This window comes from Triturus cristatus, chromosome 1_1 (genome assembly GCF_964204655.1).
Source record: "Triturus cristatus chromosome 1_1, aTriCri1.1, whole genome shotgun sequence".
Taxonomy (NCBI): domain Eukaryota; kingdom Metazoa; phylum Chordata; class Amphibia; order Caudata; family Salamandridae; genus Triturus; species Triturus cristatus.
The window spans coordinates 79,129,284-79,152,191 of NC_140579.1; the positions used below are offsets into that span (position 1 = coordinate 79,129,284).

Consider the following 22,908-nt stretch of genomic DNA (forward strand, 5'->3'; position numbering starts at 1 on the left):
AGACTTGTGGAGCTATATTTACAACAAGGGGTGGGGCTACCCCATTCCCGTCAGAGTTCACAGTGGCCCAAAACGCCTAAGGGTCTCTACATGTGAGAGCTAATCTTAGATCCTCCCATCTTTGCTCCTCCCAATCCCTCTTCCCCCTGGCGATAGCCTTCTTATAGTCTAGATGAAGTTTCTTTATGTTGGCCCTGTCATTACCTTTAATTGCCGCGAGCAAGTCCTTTTTTGCTTTTCTGCAGGGTTCCTTATACCAGGGGTGTGACCTAGACTGGTGTTGATTGTTTCCCACAGGGTTAAATAGGCCCCTCAGGTTATTAACTAGGTGAATATGGATCTTAGTTGAATCACTCAAGTTGTCTATACTTACATCCCCCATTGCGGAAAGAGATGGCAAAACTGTCTGATATACTTCCGCAAGTTTAGCAGGGGATTTCAGAAAATAGGGCCATTTTATTCTCCTCCTATTGTTAGAAAGGAGTACTGGGAGTATTGGGCTATTTAAATTGGGAGGAGTTTTAGTTAGACCAAAACTGCCCGGTTTCAAAGTTAGAACAAGGGCATTATGGTCACTATCTTGTCTAAGGTGGATTTCGAACTCTAATAAGTTACCCCAATGTCTTGCCTCCATTAATATGTAATCGATATTAGAGTTTTGGCCTGGTCTGTTGAACGTGGGAAGGCCTGGGCAATCGGGTTTCAACCTCCCATTACAGGCCCTTAGGGACAGTGCAAGAGATAAGGATTTAATTTGAAGGACGAGCGGAATCCAGGCTCTGACAGGAGAGATCTGTGGTTCACAAATGTGCCAGAACTGGTCTTCTTCGTCTGGCTCGCCCGTATTGGGAGACTCGAGGGGTTCAAATTGGCAGTTAAAGTCGCCTCCTACTATTAATTGCGGTGGGGGGTCTAGAGACAATATAAAATGCTTTAATGCATCTATTACACCAGATTCTTGGCCATTCTTGACTGGTCTAGAATAGACATTTATTAAAGCAACCGATGGTTTGTCATTTAGGGTTAAGAGGACACATTGAACATCCAGGGAGTTAGTTGGAATCACGGTTGCCTGAGCTCCCAAATGTGTCCCCACCCAAATCGAAAGACCACCCGAAGGCCTCCCTCTGCCACTTGTGGTTGCCAAAGTGTCAAAAGTGGCATAACCAATCCTCAAATTTTCCTCAGTGGCCCAGGTTTCTTGCATGAGGCAGATGTCATGAGTACCTACAAAATTACTCCATTCCAAGTTGAATAACTTGTTTTTTATCCCTGCCACATTCCAGGACAATATTTGTATTCCCCCGCCTAGTGCTCTATTCCTATTTACTGGGTCGCCAGCCGTAGGATCTATGCAGACTTCAGTTGTTTGAGGGTTTGTTGCTATTGTGGTGCCCACAAGATTAACATTACACAGAAGGTCATCGGGGGGAACAACCAAGTCTTCATGGGTGGTTTGTTTTGTTTCCACTCTTGTGGTCAGGGGAGAAGATACTGAAGGAGATTCTAAAGTTCCACTCACACATCTATCCTTTTCTACGGCTAATTGGGTGCCCATAACTTTGTCAGGTTGGAGTACAGGGCTCAAGTTCACGACTGGTCAGTCCACCTCCTCCAACACACTGAATCTATTTTTTTGAGCAAAGAGTGACAACAAGGGTATATTCTGGGTCTCTTCCACTGATCTAGCGTACAATTTATTTTGGCCCCCCGCCCAACTTGCACCCCTGGTCTGCCCTACTCTATGCTGTGGGGCTGGATAGAAATATGACAGATGCAATGGGATGATTTGAGTGTTTGGTCTAAGGGGTGTCCTGTTGCAGATATAATTTACAGCAAGTGGATGTCTAAAATTGACAATGACACAATTTCCTATGATGGATTTAGGAGTAGGCCCAATCCAATCTAATCTCCGAACACCCAGAATTTCTCCAGAGATGTTATAGGGGAGGGGGCTGTTTAAGTTGAACCAGTGCATACATTTGTTTTTTAGTTCCGGAAAATCCTCGTTCTTCCCTTTAGGTAGGGGGGGAACACCAGCAAGGACAACAACATACGGGAGAGATTCAGGTGGCAAGTCAATGCAGGGTAGTGCGGTGTTAAGTCCCTCAGTAGAAGTGTTTCTATGCTCTCTAGCTTGGTTGTCTAGACATTTTTCCCCCGCATTGGTAACCTCCCTATGTGTTCTGAAACTTTCTGGGTCTATGGCCCTAGTCAGAGAAATAGTTGTAGCGGGAACAATCATGTCAGCTATTTGAGGGGGAGCAGAGGAGGTTTCAGTGGCGGCGCCGACGTTGTCGTCGGCAAGAGCAGGACAGGGGGGGAAGTTTGTGGAGTCTGTGGACGGCTTGGTTTTACCAAAGCCGGCGTTGTTGATGGTAGAAACCAATCTGTCCAATCTAGACAGGAGGGATTTAAAATGGGAACCAAGTAGATGTTCAATATGGGCCTGGAGATCTAAAATCATGTGAGTGGCCCACAGAGGAGCCTGCGTGGGGGACAAAGTAGAAGGAGCATCAATCGATGCAGAGGAATTAATTGGAAGCTTGTTTTTCCTTAGTATTTTATTCTTCCCAACCCTAGGTTTCTTGGCTACAATACGAGTCGCAGGAGCCTTATTAGGAGGAAGGTGGGGTGGGGAGTTGGGAACCTGGAAGGCGTGCGTATCGCTGGTAGTGGGCTGTGCGCAGGGTAGGTCAGCGAAGGAACAAATAAAGGAGGAATTAAGATCAAGGGCGTTAGTTGTAGCAATTGACACATTCTCCACTATTTGGGAAGGGGGGGGGAATTGCAGGAGTAATTGATAAACGCCGCTCTGTGTTTTCTATGGCCGAGGCCACGGCTCCAATTGTCTGCTGCAGCATTTTGTCAATAGCCGTCAAGCTTGGGAGGGGTTGTGCAGTTGTAGTCTGTTGCCTAGTTGTTGGCCGTGAAGTAGATAGGCTAGGATTTTTACCATTGCGTTTCATGGTTACAAACAAAGTGTAAAATACACACAATCGCGCAAGATATTACAGTAATTCCCTTAGGTGTTAACTAACACAGAGCTGTGAGGGGAGATACTGGTAAACTTGTAGTTCAGAATATCAACCGATTCAAACACATAAGATGAGTCGGGGATTTGAAATGCGTATCAGGCTTGTGACACAGTACCTTGGTTGCTGCTATTTCCAGCTGCGATGATGTCAGTGGGGTAGCCCTGCCCGGCCTCTGACGGTCCCTGACGGGCAAGGACGGGCCCGCCCTTGGCCCGGGCTTCGCCCGGGCGCTGCCCGCACGCGTCCCGCGCTGCGGGAGGCGTGCAGCGAAGATGTAGGCAGGTGACGCCTGCCATTGACGTCACCTGCTTGCGCCGCCCGGAGGAACCTGGGGTTTGTAGTGGATAGAGCCGTTTCCCTCACGGCAGACCCGGCGGTCAATTATAAGGTAATTGCTCTCTGGAATCGGAGCCCCTCGGAGCCCCTCTGTGTCCGTTTCGATGCTGCCGTTGCCCTCACGGCGTAAGTAGAAGAGCCACTCTCGAGCCCCCTTTGGATGCGTCCCGTGCTGCGGGAGGCGTGCAGCGAAGATGTAGGCAGGTGACGCCTGCCACTGACGTCACCTGCTTGCGCCGCCCGGAGGAACCTGGGGTTTGTAGTGGATAGAGCCGTTTCCCTCACGGCAGACCCGGCGGTCAATTATAAGGTAATTGCTCTCTGGAATCGGAGCTCCTCGGAGCCCCTCTGTGTCCGTTTCGATGCTGCCGTTGCCCTCACGGCGTAAGTAGAAGAGCCACTCTCGAGCCCCCTTTGGATGCGTCCCCCTTGCAGTAACTCTTTCCCAATCCTTTTAAGCTTGTTCGGATATTATCTTGCATTGTCAACTACAGCCCGCTGCAATACATATCTTCATGCTCTTTGTTTCATGTGATGCATCATAATACCATCTTGTCCAAGCGTGCTATATAAGAATATTAAATAAATACATATTGGTAGGCACACCGCCCCCTATAGATGGCTGATCTACTTCCAAATCTGGCAGACGGACCTCTGTGAAAGATTACACAGGACAGGACGACCAATGTTCTTATCACAGTTGTGTTGGAAAATTGGTCTCCACATAATACAGAAGCTAAATATGTGGCACTGACAAAGTACTCTCGCTATGTGGGTCCATTTTCAATGCCTATATTTATGATGACAATTCTACCAGTACCTGACACGGAATTGGAGGATTAGACACCAGAGGTTTCAGTGAAAGTGGCTCATTCAGTGGTGGATGCAGCCGTGGTATGGAAGAAACCCCGAGCACACTGAGACAGAGAGCTCTAAATCTGCGTGGATCTTGCTAGAGGAGGTAAAACCTCTGTCATTGAGACTGAAAATCAGCCGTCCCTTAGCTTCTTCCGCTGTGATCAAGATGATATGACGGGCCTGTTTGCTGAAAACACCAATCCATGTTTTAGCCAGTGGAATATTCAGCCACATTACTCAGCAGAGCTACCCCATCTGCCCTGGAGTGGAGATTCAATGAGAATACTACATTTCCCTCTGATCCGTTGGCAGAAGCGGCCAATCTGCACATATGACAGATAGAAACTCCGATGCCGAAACCGTAGTTGAGGCAGAGCCCATGAAAGACTGGGGGGAAGATGTGGCCTAATGGCTAGGGGGGCCAACTTTAAATCCAGGGAACCAGGATCGAGTTTTGACAATGACCCTCAACATCCTGTGATTCAGGGCAACAACAAGGAGTTACATGGCTTAAACCCAGCTAACAGTAGGTTATGCCGTCCCTCTTTTCCCATAACTGGAAATGATAAAGATATAGAGAGTTCCTTATGCCTCAAATGCCAACTACAAGTACCTCATATGTTTAATCTACCGGCACTTGGTCCCAATGCTCAGATAGGTAATAAGCTGAACCCAAACAGTGGAGGTGCCTTAAAATGCATCCTGCTTAATGCCAGGTCTCTGGTTAAGCATAGTACGGAATGTGCATTACTGCTAGAGGACCTTCAGGTAAAACTGGCTTTTATCACTGAATCCTGGACAGATAGTGCTTCCGGTCCTGATATACTGAAAGCAACCCCTGTTGGGTATCATTGCCATACACTGGATAGGCCACGTAAAAAAGGCGGAGGGCTTGCTGTTATATACCATGACTCTTTGCAGTCCAATTTTCTTACTATTTCCAACATCTAATGCGAAGCCCGAGTCTTTAATATTCATGCGGAGAATTGTAAAACCTTTAAAGGTATACTACTCTATCGTCCACCAGGGCTGAAAACTGGTTTTCTGGAGAGAGTAGGTTCCTTACTCGAAGATGGACTCTGTCTGGAATCCTATACAGTATTGGGTGACTTTAATTTTCACCTAGAAAATCACCTGGACTCTGATACTAATCGGCTGGAGCATATAATGGAGGCCGGCGGCCTCCAACAATTGGTGAAGTTTCCTACACATGAAAAAGGTCATACCCTTGATGGTATTTACTCAAATAACCATGAGCCTGTCGTCACCTCAGTCCTTCCTATATCTTGGTCAGACCATTTTTCCATTCAGTTCGAACTAAATGTTTGCAGAAATCTCCGAGATAATTTTAGACCAGTACAGGAGATTGTATCTAGAGCATGGGGGAAAGTGAACATTAACAAACTTCATAACTCCCTTAGTAGCTCTATGCGGCCCCTCCCTTCAGGAGGGAATAAGGCCGCGGTGGCCTATAACCAATGGCTGGCTTCTACCTGTAATCAATTAGCTCCTAGGAAACTCTGGATCCCTAAACGAGTGACACCGTCGGCCCCCTGGTATTCTGGTGATCTGAGAGTTAAAAAATTGGATTGTAAACTACTAGAAAGGGTCTGGCGGAAGAACTATAGTGAAAGAGATAAGAAAGTATATAAACAGAGCATCACTACCTATAAACATCTGTTACTGGAAGCGAAAAGAAAGTTCTTCTCCACCCAGATAATACTGGCTAAGTCCAAATCGAAGGAACTTTTTAGTATTAAAAAACTGTCCACTCCAATCACTCCGAGGAGCCACAGTAGCTCAACATTTTGTGATAATATTGCCGACTTTTTTAAACATAAAGTCGAGATTATATTCTCTTCATTCACAGAAATTAACAAGACAGCTCAGTCGAACTTTAATATGTTCAAGGTGTCCAATACTAATCCATCTTTGGTTTTTTTTTTTTTTTTTTTTTTTTTTTTGAAACCGTTTATTGCATTTTGAAAAAGTTACAGGTATGGGCCTACAACCACCCGGCCGGCCGCTAGAGTGACAAAAGCATATGACATACATACAGTAAGAGTCTCTTGGCGGTGCAGATTGGTAAAACAGGAGACATCAATAGCGCAGGCCGCATAACTCCAAGCCGACAATACGGTTTCCTTTTATCAAAACAGAACAACACAAAAAACCACACCCGCAAGGCAACCCGCAATCCAAAGTGACGGCACGTGCTCCGTAAGTGGGGGATCCCAACCAGCAGCAAAACTCTGAAGAGGGGAATGGGAGCAGATCAGGGACTGGGGAACCACGCGCCCACGGCTGAGGGAGGGGAGTCGGCCAGGGGGACGGAGCCGGCGAGGCAGCCGGCAGCAGCGGCGGCCCACAAATACCCCCGCGGTAGGCGTTCCAGGGGCCCCAGACTTTCACCCACGCCCCAGGCCCACCCCCCGCCACATACACCACCCTTTCACGAAACATACACCAATCCATATGCTCCCTCCAGGCCAACACCGCCGGGGGCCCCTGGGATCCCCACAATTGGGCAATGCCACGCCCAGCTATCATGTATCCCAGAGTCACCCACCGCGTCTGCGGGACCGAATAGTCATTTGGTTCCCACACATTCAGCAAGCACCTCCTCGCCTCAGGCAACAGCACGACACGCGTAACCACACGCAGAACCTCATGCACACCACGCCAGAATCGCTCCACCCCTGGGCACCCCCACAGTATATGCATGAAGGTTGCCAAAGCACCACAGCCACGCTTACACAATCCGTCACCAGCAAAGCCCATACGTAGAAGCCTTGGCCCCGTCACGTAAACCCGGTGAAGGATCTTAAGCTGGACGAAGCGAAGGCGAGCCGGGATGGCCACCTCCTTCGGAGAGGCCACCGCGGAAATCCAATCCTCGTCGTCCAGTTCCAGCCCGTCGGCAACCCAGGCCTCGCGGAGACTAATCAGCAGGCACGATCTGTCGTTGATCAGTTTTTTATATATAAGGGAGATTGTGCTGTCTGGAACATGGCCATCCAGCACTCTGTCCTCCAGGGGGGAAGACTCCGGGATGGACGCGACATCTGGAAAGACGGAGCCCAGCGCGTGGCGGACTTGTAGGTACCGAAAGTACTCACTGCCTTGCAGCTGAAACTCCGTCTGCAGCGTCTCAAAAGTTTTGAATCCCCCCCTCGTCCAGAGATCTCCCACCGTGCTGATTCCGATCGTGTCCCACTTCTCGAAGCCCTTCGATGTCCACAGGGAGCCCAACCTCTCAGACGCATATAGCGGTGACGCCCGGGTCAAACGGTCCTTCCACCCCATAGCTGCATTAGCCGCGTGCCAGACACGCACCATGACACGCGTCGGTCCCGTCAGACGGGAGTCGGGCGCGCCAGAGTAGAGCGCTCGATTGTAATCGCCACCGGGCAGGAGCATCTTGTCCATTTCAAATGCCGGGTTCAAGGCGGGCCCGTAAAGGCCATGATTAATTGCAGCTAGTTGGGAGGCCCAGTAATACCGTTTAATGTCCGGGAGGGCGACCCCCCCATCGTACCACGGGAGCGTCAATTTAGCCAGAGCAATGCGCGGCCTCCCGTCCCAGAACAGGCGCCGCTGGAGGCCCTCCACCTCACGGAAGTAGCGCGCCGGAACCAAGTCCATAGTGTTCTGGAGGGCGTACAGAAAGCGCGGCAAGGACATCATCTTAAACAAGGCCGCTCGGCCAAGCGGCGAAAGCGGCAGACGCCGCCAACGCGCAACGTCCTCCTTCAGGCGCTGGAGGGGGGGTAGCAAGTTCCGCTCATAGCGGGCCTCCGGGTCTAGAGTAATATATATACCCAGGTACCGGAACCCCTGGGAGGCAATCTGGATCGGGCAGTCCCGTGGTAGGGCCGGAGCCTCCCCGGAAAGCACATATACGCAGGATTTCGCCCAGTTGATGACGAGGCCTGAGTTACGACCGAAGGAGCGCAAAACATCAACCAGGACAATCAGCGATTTACGCGGGGAGGCGAGATACAAAAGGATATCATCGGCGTAGAGGGACACGCGGTCCTCATGCTCGGGGGTCCAGCGGAGACCACGGATAGAAGGGTGCCACCGTAGCCACTCCGCCAAGGGCTCCAAGGCCAGTGCAAACAGGAGCGGCGACAAGGGGCAACCCTGACGCGTGCCCCGCCCCAGCACGAATGGGGCCGAGACTCGCCCATTCACCACCACCTGCGCCAATGGGCCCGAATACAACAATTTGACCCAGCTAATAAATCCCGGTCCAAATCCAAATTTCGCCAGCATCGCCCAGATGTATGGCCATTCAAGCGTATCAAACGCCATGGTGGCGTCCAAGGACGCCAAGATGGCCGGCTCCCGCACAAACGGGACACGCACGAGCACCCCGTGCAAGCGTCGCAGATTAAGAGCCGTGTTGCGGTGGGGTATAAAGCCAGATTGGTCTTGGTGGACCAAATCGCCCACCACGCCGACCAACCGGTTGGCCAACACCTTGGCGAGGATTTTAGGCTCCGCGTTCAAGAGCGAGATCGGCCTATAGGATGTGACCCGCTCACGGGGTCTCCCCTCCTTGTGGATCACCACGATTGTGGCCAGACGCTGGTCCGGCGGGAGGGAACCCTGCGAGTGGGCCGCCAGGAACATCGCGCGCAGGTGGGGCGCTAGTACATCCGGGCGTAGCTTATAAAGCTCGATGGGGATACCATTGGGGCCCATGGCCTTGCCGGATGCAACCGAGCGAATAGCCAGGGCAATTTCGTCCGAGGTGGGAGGAACGTCCAGCAAATCCCTGTCCTCCACCGTAAGGGAGGGCAGCGCGATGTCCCGAAGCAGGGCATGGGAATCTTCCTCCGAGCAGGGGGAAACCGGGGAGTACACCTCGCGGAAGTAATCCGCGAAGCAGGAGACAATGGCTTCCGGCTCGGTGACACACGCACCATCCATCCTCTCAATCAACGGAACCACACGACTCGCTCTCTCCCTCTTATCCAACCACGCAATCAATTTGCCAGCCTTATCGCCCACATCATACAATCGCCCCTGCTGCTCTCTACTGAGGCCCCTGGCCGCCTCCGTGACGAGGGCCCTATAGGCCGCCTGCTTGAGGTGTAGAACATGTAGCTTGGCATCCGTTACCCCGCTCCCCAGGTCACCCTCCAGTTCCGCGATCTCGGCCTCCACCCGGGTCACCTCCTCCCGCTCGCGCCTCCGGGCATGGGAGATAAAGGAGAGGGCCTCCCCTCTGAGAACTACCTTAAAAGCCTCCCACAGGGAGATGGCCGAAGGGACAGACCCCACATTCTCGTCAAAATATCGCTGTAAGGATTTGATCAAGTCAGCACGAATGGTGGGGTCGCGCAAATACCATGCATTGATTGGAGCCACCCTGCCCTCCCCCCTCGGGAAGACATCGAAATGTAACAGCAATGGGGAGTGATCTGAAATACCCCGCGCCAGATGGCACACCTCCCCCACCCTCCCAGCATGGGCCGCCGGGACAAGGATGTAATCAAGCCGCGAGAGGCTACCATGGGCACCCGAGTGGAAGGTGTATTGCAGCTGTGCGGGATGCTTTAGTCGCCAGCAATCCACCAGGCCCAGCGTGTCTAAAAGGCCGGACAGCCACGCCTGTGCCCGGGGGAGGTCCCTAGGGGGATGGCGATCCATAGACCCAGAAGCTACCGCATTAAAGTCCCCCCCAACCACCAGCAGGCCACCCGGAAGGTCCAGGAGGAGGCGCCCCAGGTCCGCAAATGTAGTAGCTTGTAACCCAGGCGGGACGTACACTGATATAAAAATAAACACTCTACCCTCCATTCTACCCAACAGGACAGTGTAGCGTCCCCTCTCATCATGGCGCACCTCATCAATCTCCAACGGGAGCGAGTTCTTGATCATGATACCCACCCCCCGCGAGCCCGAAGTGAAGCCCGAATGGGCCACCAAACGATAGCCCCGCCGATTCATTGCATGAAAGGAGTTACCTATAAGGTGTGTCTCCTGCAGGAAGACAACATCTGGTGAAATACGTTTCAAGTACTGCAGGACCACACCACGCTTAATCCTATCCCCCAGGCCGTTAACATTCCATGACAACACAGTCAAATCCCTACCCCCCATCGTACGTAGAAGCAATCAGTCGTCCCCCACAGAGCATCTTGAGAGCAACAATACAGTAGCGGGTTTGCCTTGCGGTGCAAACAAACAACACACCCCCCCCACCCCCCCATCCCAACAGAACTCCCCCCTCCCTGCACCCCTGCATGAGCCCAGACAGCCCCCCCAAAGTGCAGTGTGCCTGTCGCCCCATAGATGAAAACTAACTAGTCCCCCAGAGGAGGAGGGAAGCCCCCGACAGACCCCGAACGACCTCCATAGGAGGGGAACATATACGATCAATAAATGGTAAAGGAATGTTGTCCAGAGCAAGGCCTATTATTCACCCCTCAATTCTGATCCGGCGGGCCCTCCCCGCTGACCGCACCCCCCCCTCGGCCCCGATCTCCAGGCAGAGTGTCCAACCAGTCCCCAGCCGCCTCGGGCCGGTCAAAGAAGTGCGTGCGACCATCCACCTCCACCCTCAGCTTAGCTGGAAAAAGCATTGAGTACTTAAGGTTCAGGTCCCGTAAGCGACGTTTAACACCGAGAAAACTCAGTCTCTGCTTTTGGACCGCCGGAGTAAAGTCTGGGTAGAAGTGCACATCCATGTTATCAAGCTTGACCGGTCCCTGTTGCCTGGAGGTCTGCAGGATAGCGTCTCTGTCCCGAAAGTTAAAAATCCGGGCAATGAGAGGCCGTGGCGGGGCACCGGCCTTAGGTCTGCCCCCAGGGACCCGGTGAGCACGTTCCACCGCAAAAAGCTTACTCAGCCCCCGGGGCTGGAGATGGGTAAGGATCAGTTCTTCCACAAAAAGATCTGCCGCCTCCGCCTCTCGTCCCTCCGGCACCCCCACAATACGAACATTATTCCTCCGGGCCCGACCCTCGGAATCCTCCAGTCGCCGGTCCATCAGGGCGCTCGCCTGTCCGAGCCGGCGCACCTCCTTCTGGAGGGCCACCACATCCGTCGTGAGGCTCGTTGTAGTGTGGGCCAGGGAATCGACCCGGTCGTTCGTTTTGGACAAGTCAGCCCTCACGAGGCTCACATCCACAAGGACCGAGTCTATTTTTTGCGCTAGGGTGTCGAAGCGCTGGTCCACCGAGGCCTTCATCTCTGCGATGGCGCCCATGACGTCCCGGAGGGTCAGATCAACCGGCTGAGCAGATGCCTCCGTCGGGCCCGCCGGGGATGTGCGCGATGTCTCCGGAGATCCCTTCTGGAGAGTGTAGCGGTCCATACTGTTGGATTGGTGCGCCGGGCCACGGCGGGTCGTCTTCACCTTCGCCCGGTCGCCATCTTGTTTGGTGGACATGCTTGATCTCCCACCGACGTGCCAATCTCCTCGAACGGGCCGATAAACCAGTTCACGGGTTCCGGGGGGGGGGGAGGGCGACCACTGGACCGCAGGACGACCCACAGCCGGCGGGCCAGCCGGGCACCCGGACAATGCCACACCACCGCACCCCGCTCCGCAGCCCCACCTCGCTTGAGGGCAAGGAGGGCGCAAAAGCGAAAGTGAAAGCGCGGGGTACGCGAGTCGCCCAGCCTTGCCCGCCGCTGTTGTTCACTTTGTCCCCGGATCGCCCCACTACTCCAATCCGGGGGGCCGGCGCGGAGAAGGCCGCAACTTTCGATCGGTGCTCCCACCGGTGTCCGGGGTCCGATTCGAACCCAAAAAACGGGTGGCGCCTCAGCTCGGGTGTACCGACACAGTCCCCTCAAAAAGGGCAGGATATCGCCAGGATTAATTCAGGAGGTCGCGGAGGTCCTCGGGAGCCTCGCACCTACGCGGCCATCTTGGTTGCGCGCTAGGCTCCTCCCCCCATCTTTGGTTTTTGATCAATTTTTACCACTGGAGATATCTAAGACAATCAAGCTCTTGACTTCGATTCGCTCAGGAGCCCCTAACGATCCCTGTCCAGCGTGGATCACTAAACAGCGTGGATCACTAAACAAGTGCTTGAAGTCATTGGAAAGGCCCTGACCCCTTTGTTAAACAATGCTTTTTCCTCTGGTATATTTCCTGGCATCTGGAAGCTGGCTTCTGTCCTTCCACTTCTGAAAAAACAGAATTTGGATCCCAAGGACCCTAATATCTACAGGCCCATCTCGCGGCTCCCCTTCCCTGCTAAAGTCCTGGAAAAAGAGATGAATACTCAACTCAGTGCTTTTCTTCATCGCAATAACTCACTGGACCCATCACAATATGGGTTCAGGGCTGATCATAGCACGGGGTTGGCATTGCTGAAATCCACTGAGGAAATCAGAGAGTCTGTTGATGGAGGAGGTACTGCAGTATTAATTTTACTTGACCTGTCGGCGGCCTTTGACACCGTCCATCATAAATTATTGATGGACCGGTTGTCTGAGATTAGTGTCAAAGGCCCAGCCTGGAAACTTTTACAATCTTTCCTTACTGACAGATCTCAAACGGTGGAGCTGGATGACTTTACATCCAAACCATTCACCCTCCCTTGCGGGGTGCCACAGGGCTCTTCTCTTAGCCCAACTCTTTTTAATATCTACGTAGCACCATTGGCAGGAGTTATTAGATCTTTCGGCTTCCAGCTTACCTCCTACACAGATGACACACAAATAGTGTTGTCACTGGCTAAAGGAAATGAGAAAGAAACTGGGGATCAGTTCTCTGAATGTATGAGCGCTATCTCCTATTGGATGTCCTCAAATTGCTTAAAGCTCAATTCTAACAAGGCTGAGGTCCTGAAATTTGGGGTCAATCCTTTTGTATGGACACCGGATTGGTGGCCGGAAGATCTGGGACCTTGTCCTGTACCCTCTAGGAAGGCCAAAAACCTTGGGGTGTTAGTGGATAACACACTTACTCTGGGCGACCAAGTAAGCTCTGTGACCTCAGCCTGTTTTATAATTCTGTGGGCAGACGTGAGTACCATAACCATCTTCTTTCAAATCCTGATACCACTTTATAACTTGTGGGACCTATTAATGGTTAGCTACCACCATCGCTAGCGCCATTTAAGAGGGTGTTCTTTCCTTTAACTCCTTGTTCTCCCCTCCTTGCTAACTATCGGCGGTTTGGCTATATTATTTAATTTTAAATCCCGACTTACAGTTCTGAGTATATTTGGCTTCCCAGCAAGGAATACCACGATCATGTTAAGTACGTGAGATAGCGCTCACACACACTAGATCTCAGCCACCTACAGCAGATCCACTTACATACCCCTATGGCCACGCTGGATGATAGCCATTTGTCAGAAGGTTTCTACCTTTTTTCCACTATACACCTTTTGGATCCCAGTCTGTCTACGTGGTTATTCATTAATTATCTGTATTATTGTTGCTCCACTTGTCCTTACGTCTATCTATTTGTTGTGACATGTGACTCTCCCTCCCCTGTTTTACGCCATTAAGTCCGTTACTACCTTTTGGTCCAGACCTACTTTTAGAGGTTCCTCGGCTCATGTAGAGCCCACCAAGTACTGTTGTGGTCCGCAGTCCTACTGAATAGGGTGAGTCCTACGACCTTCTTTGCCGCTTTGTTTATATATTTTTTACTTGTTCCACATAGGTGAATAGTCACTTTAGTTCACTTTGATGGTACACCACTTAATCAGAGCGTTTTTTGACGCTCATGCATCAGTAGTCACCACTGATCCTTTTAAATGTGACTGAGATGAATCACCTCGACAGCTTTTTTGTTTGTTCTTCATTTATCAATTACCTGCGGTCATATCTGATTTAACTATGATCTGTTTAACCTACCTTCCCCCTTTTTTACAGGTAGCACCAGACCACGACAGGTATTCTAGTTAAATGATTTTTTCACATTACTTGTTGTGATTGAGAGACTAATATTCCGTATAGTCCCCCCCCCTTTTTTGTAGATAGTTTTTATAGGTCCTGAAGAATCGCGAGTGCACGAGCTCTGAGCGAGAAACATGTTGACCACCAACAGTAATTTTAAGCACTCTAATTAGAGACATTAAACTCTACCGAGTGCCAAATACACTTTTTTAATCAGGGAAGGAGACCTTTAGAATAAAATTGCATTCCTACACTGGTACTTTCGACCCTGTTTTAAATCACTTTTTCATATCTACATTAACCAGGCCCCCATACCCGCACTTCACCAAACGGCTGTTGGATTAAAAGAACTCCGATAAAGTGCCCCATTTAGGGAGCCCGTTAGGCATTGCCCCGCCGGCCCGACGAGGAGCAGCCCAGATGATGAAGCATGACACCTGAAAGGGTGTGTGAGGGCATTAATATCCAACAAAAGGATTACCCACTGCGCACATGTAGTCTAATCCAGCTCTCTTGTTGATTCACTTTCAATCTTCTCCTTCTATTGAGGAACAACAGGTAACACTCTTCTTGGTAGTCTTACTGTTGGGGCACTCTACCTGTCTGGACCTCCCACTCCTCTGTGAGCGGAAAAAGCCCCCCCTTTTATCCCCCTTATTTGAAACCAACACAAATAGTGTTGTCACTGGCTAAAGGAAATTAGAAAGAAACTGGGGATCAGTTCTCTGAATGTATGAGCGCTATCTCCTATTGGATGTCCTCAAATTGCTTAAAGCTCAATTCTAACAAGGCTGAGGTCCTGAAATTTGGGGTCAATCCTTTTGTATGGACACCGGATTGGTGGCCGGAAGATCTGGGACCTTGTCCCGTACCCTCTAGGAAGGCCAAAAACCTTGGGGTGTTAGTGGATAACACACTTACTCTGGGCGACCAAGTAAGCTCTGTGACCTCAGCCTGTTTTATAATTCTTAGAATCATTAGGAAAATTAAGATTTTCCTAACTGAAAGCAATCTTAAAACAGTAGTAATGGCCCTTGTAACATCGCGTCTGGACTACTGTAACAGCCTCTATTTGAACATACAAAAACAGCAAATGTATAGGCTTCAGTTGGTCCAAAACGCAGCAGCCAGACTACTGACCGGTACACCTAAATTTGCTTCAGTAAAGGGAGAACTTAGGAAACTACATTGGCTGCCGATAAAACAAAGAGTCCGTTTTAAGGCTCTCTGCATTGTTTTTAAGGCCGTTAACGGCATCGGCCCTGAATTTCTTAAGCAGAAATTTCATTGGTATGTACCTGGCAGAACACTACGCTCTGCCAGTGCCAAACAAGTGCAAATCCCTAAAGTTAGAAAACTTAATTGGGGAGGTAGGAGCTTTACCCTTTGTGCCTCCAAGGCCTGGAATGAGCTTCCTTTAAGCGGCCCCAGATATTTTGTCTCTTCGTAGGGGCTTGAAGACATGGCTTTTCCTGCAATAGTGCTCCCCGGCTTTCCCAGGTAACCAGTACTTAGCGCCAGAACACCCAAGGGTAATCGCGCGCTCTATAAGTGCAAATAACATAACATAACATAACACTTATTCTCCCCATGCCTAGCAAAAATGTTTCCTTATACAATGCAACTGGTGGTCATGTAAAGCGCTCTGATACCGGGTACCTTCAGGTCAAGCTCATGCTATATAACCCCCCCCGTCCAAAAGAAGGCTCTATGATAGTATTCTTTTACTGGCTACTGCCAGGATTAGCTAGGATACCTGCATAGGTTCTCTAGTGTCAGAGATGGAAAGTTTGAGAACCACTCAGAAAACACCGAAGGCATTCCATATAATCTAAGGGCGAGCACACCCAACGTGGCCCGCTAGAGGGCCCTGCCTTGAACATAATCCACCTATCGGTGTAGGGCCCCTTAAAACAACTCACATTCCCTGTCTTGGGGGCTAAACCTTGGGCTGCATCTTTCATCAGTAATGTATCTGAGGCATCTGTAAATATGTTCCACTTTATTTGCAGGAGCTTATGGCTCTGAAGGGACAAGTGGGCGGCCAGGTCAGTGTTGAAGTGGATGCTGCTCCAGCGGTGGACCTGGGCCGTATTCTTACGGAAATGAGGGACCAGTACGAACAATTGGCCCATAAGAACCGCCTGGACGCTGAGGCCAGGTTCTTGAGTAAGGTAAGGTATCACCAGTCATCTGCCAGAGCAAGCGAGACTTGTCGATTCACATCTAACGTAACTTCTTTTTCTCTTTCCCAATATCCTACTTTATCCCAAGACGGACGAGTTGAACAAGGAGGTGGCCACCCACACGCAGGAGGTGCAGTCAAGCCGGACGGAGGTCACCGACCTCAGGCGCACCATGCAAGGCCTGGAGATAGAGCTGCAGTCACAGCTTAGCATGGTACGTCCCTTTTGCTGGTAGTTGGAGATGTCTACACTCAAAGCCCCTTTCTTTGGTTTTTTAAGGGTCTTATTATGAGTTCAGGGTTCCACAGCCTTGCACACATCTTCTCGATTGCCTAGCTGAGCCTAGGCTCAGTCTTGTAGAGGAAAAGCATATGAGATTGCAAGAGTTTTGCCATCAAAACAGTAGGCCTGGGGTGGAGTCCTGTTGACAAATGACTGTCTCTGTTAAACAGAACCTGCATTTTAGGGGAAGTGGTCTGCATTCCCTTTGCAGCCTGTCCTCCACTGACATGGTTCCACTTTGCCCTCTCCTCCCACCAGATACCAGATTCCTCAGTCATAGAGATCATCCTCTGTGTGTGCGAACAGAAGTTATTTTCTTCTCTTTCTTCTCTTTCTTTTAGAAAGCCTCCATCGAGGGAACCCTGGCAGAAACAGAAGCCCGCTATTGTGCCCAGCTCCAGCAGATCCAGGGCACGATATCGCAACTAGAGGCCCAGCTTGGCGACCTTCGCTCAGACATGGAGCGTCAGAACCACGAGTACAAGATGCTGATGGACATCAAGAACCGGCTGGAGATGGAGATAGCCACATACCGCCAGCTGCTCGAGGGGGGCGATGCCCAGTACGTAAGACTGGCTGATGTGCAATGCTGTAGCCATGAGGGTATAGAGCATACTAGAGGGGCTTTCTTGTCATATCTTATTAGAAATGAACCTATAATACTTGCATGTGAGCATGGAGGGGCTTCTGGTCCTATCACACTAGAATTACCTTATTAGAATGCGTGCATCCCATCACAGATGAAAGATCACCCAGGCCGATGGGTCAATCTATGAGAAGCCACTTCATACCCAAAACTTTTTTAACTCCAACCTATTTCGATTGGGGTTTGATTTGTAGCACTAAAGGGGTTATTTCTAATCTGGCAGATGTTGGACATTACACAAAATGTGCAGGGTGTCCAGCCACCCTATTTAGAGTGTCTACAAACTCTAAATAGGGCATATGGGGCATCTTCCAATTTTTGTTAGATGTCCTGCTTGTGCAAAACTCTAAATAACCCCATAAACATGTACTAGTACCCACCTGGTGAAACGTGTTTACACATAAAATGTCCACTTGCAGGGCTCTGTCTATAGCTTGAAGTGGTAAATGTGACTTTAGCGATGCCCTGTAGTCAGGTAATGGCACAATAAGGCTTCTTGTAACCTGGGCAGCCATTGTCATTCCGGAGTTTTTATTGTGCAACAAGCACCCCAGGGGCTGTGATCTTGGTTCGCTTAAGTGCAGCTTTTGGGAATAAAATGTCAGAAAGCAAAAGTCTGGAAGAGGAAACATCAGGAGCGGAACATGTCTCCGGTTGCCGGGGGTGATCTAGAAACCATATCCTTGACGGATATGACCTGGCTCTTTGGTGCAGTGGCTTCTCCCTTAGTGGGTAATGGCTGTGTCCATGTGCACCTCTTGAATCACTTCCCCCCCGCAGAGGTTGGGAGACCCTTCAAACAAACCCTCTGCTCACCAGTTGTAACTCCATGCGTGACCTGCTCTGTGGGATCCAGAGCCTGTGCAGGTCATCTTTAGCACTTCTAGCTGACCATTGGTCCATCGATGCTCCCCTCATTCCTTCGTGCTCGGGATTGGTGGACTCGCTCAGGCTCTGTGGGATCCAGAGCCTGGTCAGGTCATCTTTAGCACTTCTAGCTGACCATTGGTCCATCGATGCTCCCCTCATTCCTTCGTGCTCGGGATTGGTAGACTCACTCAGGCTCTGTGGGATCCAGAGCCTGTGCAGGTCATCTTTAGCACTTCTAGCTGACCATTGGTCCATCGATGCTCCCCTCATTCCTTCGTGCTCGGGATTGGTAGACTCGCTCAGGCATGTGTCTCCTCTCCAATTCTTTGTTTTTTGGAAGTGTCTGGAAGAAGGTTCCTACTTCCTGCCCCACAATGTGTACAAGGGCCCTGAAAATGGCCATACTTCGCTTCTGCACATATTTTAAAATCTAGTTAATCCAACCGCTAATTTCAAGAAATGAGTTAAAAAAAAAAAAGAAGAATGTTGTGACCAATTAATTTTTTTTTAAAAAGAATAATAATTTTGGGACTGAGCTAGCTAAAAAAATGTTTGGTGGGTATGTTGTGTGACATTGTGTGAGCCATTCATTGTCCACATTCTGTAATTCAACAAAGCGGGCAAACTTCTAAATGTTATGCAGCGAGGAAGTGAAATTTACACAATTTCACTGATAGAATAAACAGCGGAGACATAATTTCTACAACTCATTTTTGGCGACAGGAACTTATGTATCAACATCAGACTTTGACCCAGAGCAAGAGAGACAAAACTTGCTTAATGAACACTTTGGGCCCTGGCACTTTAAATTCTACTTATTGTTGCCAGTTTGGGCAATGCCATCACATCGCCCCAGTTCTAGGCCACACCTGTGTGAAATGTTTGCTCTTCCTCCCCATACAGCCCCATGCACTGCTGCAGGAAGTGGTTACTTTCCTGCCCGCCAATCATCTCTGTCAGTCCTTTCTAGGTGCCCAGTTCATGCCCTCAGAAGGATGCCAGGAGTTTGCCTGAACGGCGAGAGTAGCTTTGCCAGGGACACTGTGCGCTTTCGTGTCATGTAAATTCGAGGTCCTGCTGCACGTGCGGGCCCCTGGAAAGCAGACCGCGCCTTTTGTGTGTGTGTGTGTGGAGGGGGGAGGGGGGGCAGGGGAGGGGCCTCGCGGGATTAAGAGCCGAGAGTGACGCGTTTCTATGCTCTTCTCCCCACAGTGTGTCCGGAGGCTCGCAGTCCACACATGGTAAGCATTCCTCTTTACTTAATCTCACGTTTACAACACGCAGCCCCTTCCGGGTCACTTTGAACAAACGGGTATATTTGGTAAACGCTAAGAACATTGAATAGCGCTTGGAGGACGTGGCTACCTTTCCAGAGTCTAGCATTTCTGCTTTAACTGGCCTTGCTCCTGATAATGGGAGGCAGCCAGGAGCACAGACCCGGGTATTCAGGGCTTTAAGTGGGATGAAAAAACTGCGGGGTCTCTCAAAGGGGCGTGGCCAATGTAATTAAGGGTGGGGCTAAAAAATACGTAAATTAAAAATCTGTACTTTTTCATAGTGTGCCGCATGACTTGTATTTTGCTGTTTGTCATTGCATCCAGATATATGATGCAACTAACATCATACTTAAAGCAAATCAGGACTATTGGCTTTGTCAATGGGTGTTAGCTGCATAATATAAAAAAGCAGCAACGATAGCTTGTAATTAATATTGAAAAAGCTAACACTCAAAGTCCTAGAGACACCACGCCAATGTTGCTGCTCCGGAGTTTCAAAAGGAGAAGGGAAATCCAGATAGAAAATGACTCTATTTAAAGGATTCCCCTTCCCCTGCAACGCTCATGCCGTAACATCCTTTTGCGAGAAGTGAGCAGCGCACATCGATGTGCCCCTGTCACTGCAGTCCGCCTGTGCCAGGGCACAAAACAGAGCCCGATAGAGGCCTTTGAGGCACCTTTTAACAAACTGAGAGCCGGCCCTCTTAAAGCCCTGCGGGCATTAATGACAAAGCGACTCTCCTATCTGTCTTTGCTCCCACTCTCACTCCTTTTCCTCTCCTTTGTCTATACCTTTCTCTCTCTTCTGCTTGTCACCTCCCTCACTTTAACTTCATATCTCTCTCTCTCTGTTTACTCTCCTTATTTGTTCTCTTTATAACCTATAGCTCACTTCGTGCACACTTTCTCTCCTTCACCTTTTTGTCTTTCTCGCTCTCACCCCCCCCCCCCCTCTCCTCGGTCCCATCCATCCCCTAACGTCCTCTGTTTCCTAATAATTCTCTCTTCCGTATATTTGTCGCTTTCTTCTCTGTTTGACCCTATCTCACTTCTTATCAGCTTTTTCTCCTTCCTTTCTCAATCTCCTTCCCTCATCATTTGTTGCGCTATATGCCCCATGTGGCCAGCTCTTGTGTCCGCAGCCCCTACTTCCCACCCAGGTTGAGTCTGTCTCACCAGTCCCATCCTTCTGGTCCCCAGGTTTGCAAAAAGTGGAACCGTCACCAACAGGCCATCAATGGCTGTCTCACCGACATACAGCCCTTCGGGTCGACCACCACATAACGATGCCGGTGGGACCGTCACCAACAGGCCATCAATGGCTGTCTCACCGACATACAGCCCTTCGGCCCAACCACCACATTACGATGCCGGTGGAACCATCACCAACAGTCCATCAATGGCTGTCTCACCGACATACAGCCCTTCGGGCCGACCACCACATTACGATGCCGGTGGAACCGTCACCAACAGGCCATCAATGACTGTCTCACCGACAGACCGCCGCCTCCAACAGGATCTACTAATCCCGTTGAGGCGGCGGTCAGAATCGTGATCCCTAATGGCAAGCACAGCCGTCATGATCACGATGTCCCTTTCCAAATGCCTTTTCATGGCGGTCCCACCACCATGGATAGGGAGATGGAAACAGACTTTGGAGGGCCCAACCAGCACCCTCGTCCCCCCACACGTCCATGCACCGTGTGCACCACATGATACCTGGCACACGGTGCATGGGTGTTTGAAAAATGCCCTTTTCTACTGCGGCTTGTGCTGCGCCCCTTTTCCGGGCCACAAGCTGCAGTAGAAAAAGCCATTTTCCGACTGCCTGCATGGCGGTCGAATCAAAATGTGGCAGGTGGGACCACAGCCTACTTGTTGGGCGGTCCTACTCCCGCGACAATGACTGCCATTGTAATGTGGCCCACTGTTCTGTTCCTGTTGTATTTACTATATAATGTGTAGGCATATACATCTCAAGTACATATGTGGTACATTAAAAAAAGTGTAGGATTCCAGGTTTGCTTGGACTCTTAGGACATATCTCAGAAGCACTGAAAACAACCAGAAAAAGATCTGTTATCACTAGTGTAGACGTCCCTTCTGCCAATCAAAGCGAAATCAGTCCTAAGGAGTGAAATCCTAACATCTGCTCTTTTTTGTCACTCTAGGCTCCAAGAGTGGGGGCAAATAAGGCATGCCCCTAGAGAAAAAGTGGGAGGAGCCCAGTTCCAAGAGCATACCAAAGACCCGGAGGACTCAGATGAAAGAAGAGACAGCATTTTAACTGAAAAGAAAAGAAGAAACATCTAAGTGGAAGCCAGAAAACATGAACCTAGATGGACATTTTAAGTCTCACAGTTTGGTTTCCAAGCATGAACAAGGTTCAATAACGTGATTCCAAGTCAAAGGTTCCTCGCGATGGCCTGAAACTGGCTGCCATTTTGTTGAAATGATTACCCTTTTGAACTCTGTTGGTGCATTAGTCTGTCAGCTACTATGGTCTCAGCACAATGTTGTGTTTTTATCACTCCCTCAACCGATGGCTTTTCAAGAGCCTGCTTAGTGGAATACAGTCTCTAAAAACAGCACGGCTGTGTTTCATGACTTGTTTGATACAAGTAAAACCCTTGGCAAAGCCAATTTGTTTGGCTTTTCCGTCTTAGTTTTTTCCATGAACAAAGTTTGTACAGATCTGTCAAACTATCTACACTCCCGCAAAGTGACGGCCGTTTTTTAGGGTTATCCAGCTGTGGCCCAACGAGGTGGGAAGTTTAGAGAAAGACGGAACGCATTTATCTGAATGGAGGCATGTGTCATGAAGGGTGAAGGTGATTTAAAGGCATGTGATACTCTGCAGTGACGGGGAGTTGAGAGGTATAGTTTGCATTATGTGATTATTTCAATCAGAACATAAACAATGTACTATTTGTTTTGTGCCTTGGCACAGTCACACTAAGCTTCCTATTATAGGAAAGGTTGATTTCCACGACTTTCTGTCATGTGACATTGAGCCCGTCCATTTAAACTGCTTCTTATTACCAGGAAGGAGGCGGTGCTGTCCCATCCCTGGGTAATATGTTTCCACAGTTGATGAAAGCGTTATTGTTTCCAATACATATATATATATATCTGCTTTGGCTGTCTAATAAAAATCCTTCGCTGGGCTCCCCCAACCCACAATTCATGTATGTTATTTTGTCAGAACGAGTACCCGTTCTATCTCCAATAAATTACCACAAAGTCGAACATTTCCCATTTACCACGAAGCAGGACATTTCCCATTATGAAACTGTAATGCCGATACCCACCTCAATCCTGTAAAATGGAACCACAGAACTCCTGTTCTAAAGCTATGAAACTCCTGTTCTAAAGCTATGAAACTCCAAGCCACCTGTTAACTCCAAGCCACCTGTATCATGTACCGTAGCGCCGAGATACCCATTGGGTGATTGTTGCGCTTTACAAATACCGCATACAATACAATACAATATTCCAACTGGAAAAGGAAGATTTCTCAAAATGACCCATCTCC

General features: G+C 49.8%; 1 protein-coding gene across 4 annotated transcripts in view; it reads left to right on the plus strand.

Moving 5' to 3' along the window:
* LOC146869498 (keratin, type I cytoskeletal 19-like) overlaps positions 1 to 22,549 on the plus strand; it is a 38,217-nt gene extending 15,668 nt beyond the window's left edge. For 3 of the 4 annotated variants that reach the window (XM_085600536.1, XM_085600623.1, XM_085600441.1), the window contains 5 exons: positions 16,125 to 16,286; positions 16,387 to 16,512; positions 16,922 to 17,183; positions 19,309 to 19,337; positions 21,545 to 22,549. In XM_085600536.1, coding sequence (XP_085456662.1) covers positions 16,125 to 16,286; positions 16,387 to 16,512; positions 16,922 to 17,183; positions 19,309 to 19,337; positions 21,545 to 21,580 — 615 coding nt within the window. In that variant the 3' untranslated portion in view covers positions 21,581 to 22,549. The remainder of the gene's footprint in view (positions 1 to 16,124; positions 16,287 to 16,386; positions 16,513 to 16,921; positions 17,184 to 19,308; positions 19,338 to 21,544) is intronic. The other variant, XM_085600712.1, reaches the window with a different exon arrangement.
* Positions 22,550 to 22,908: the final 359 nt, after the last annotated feature.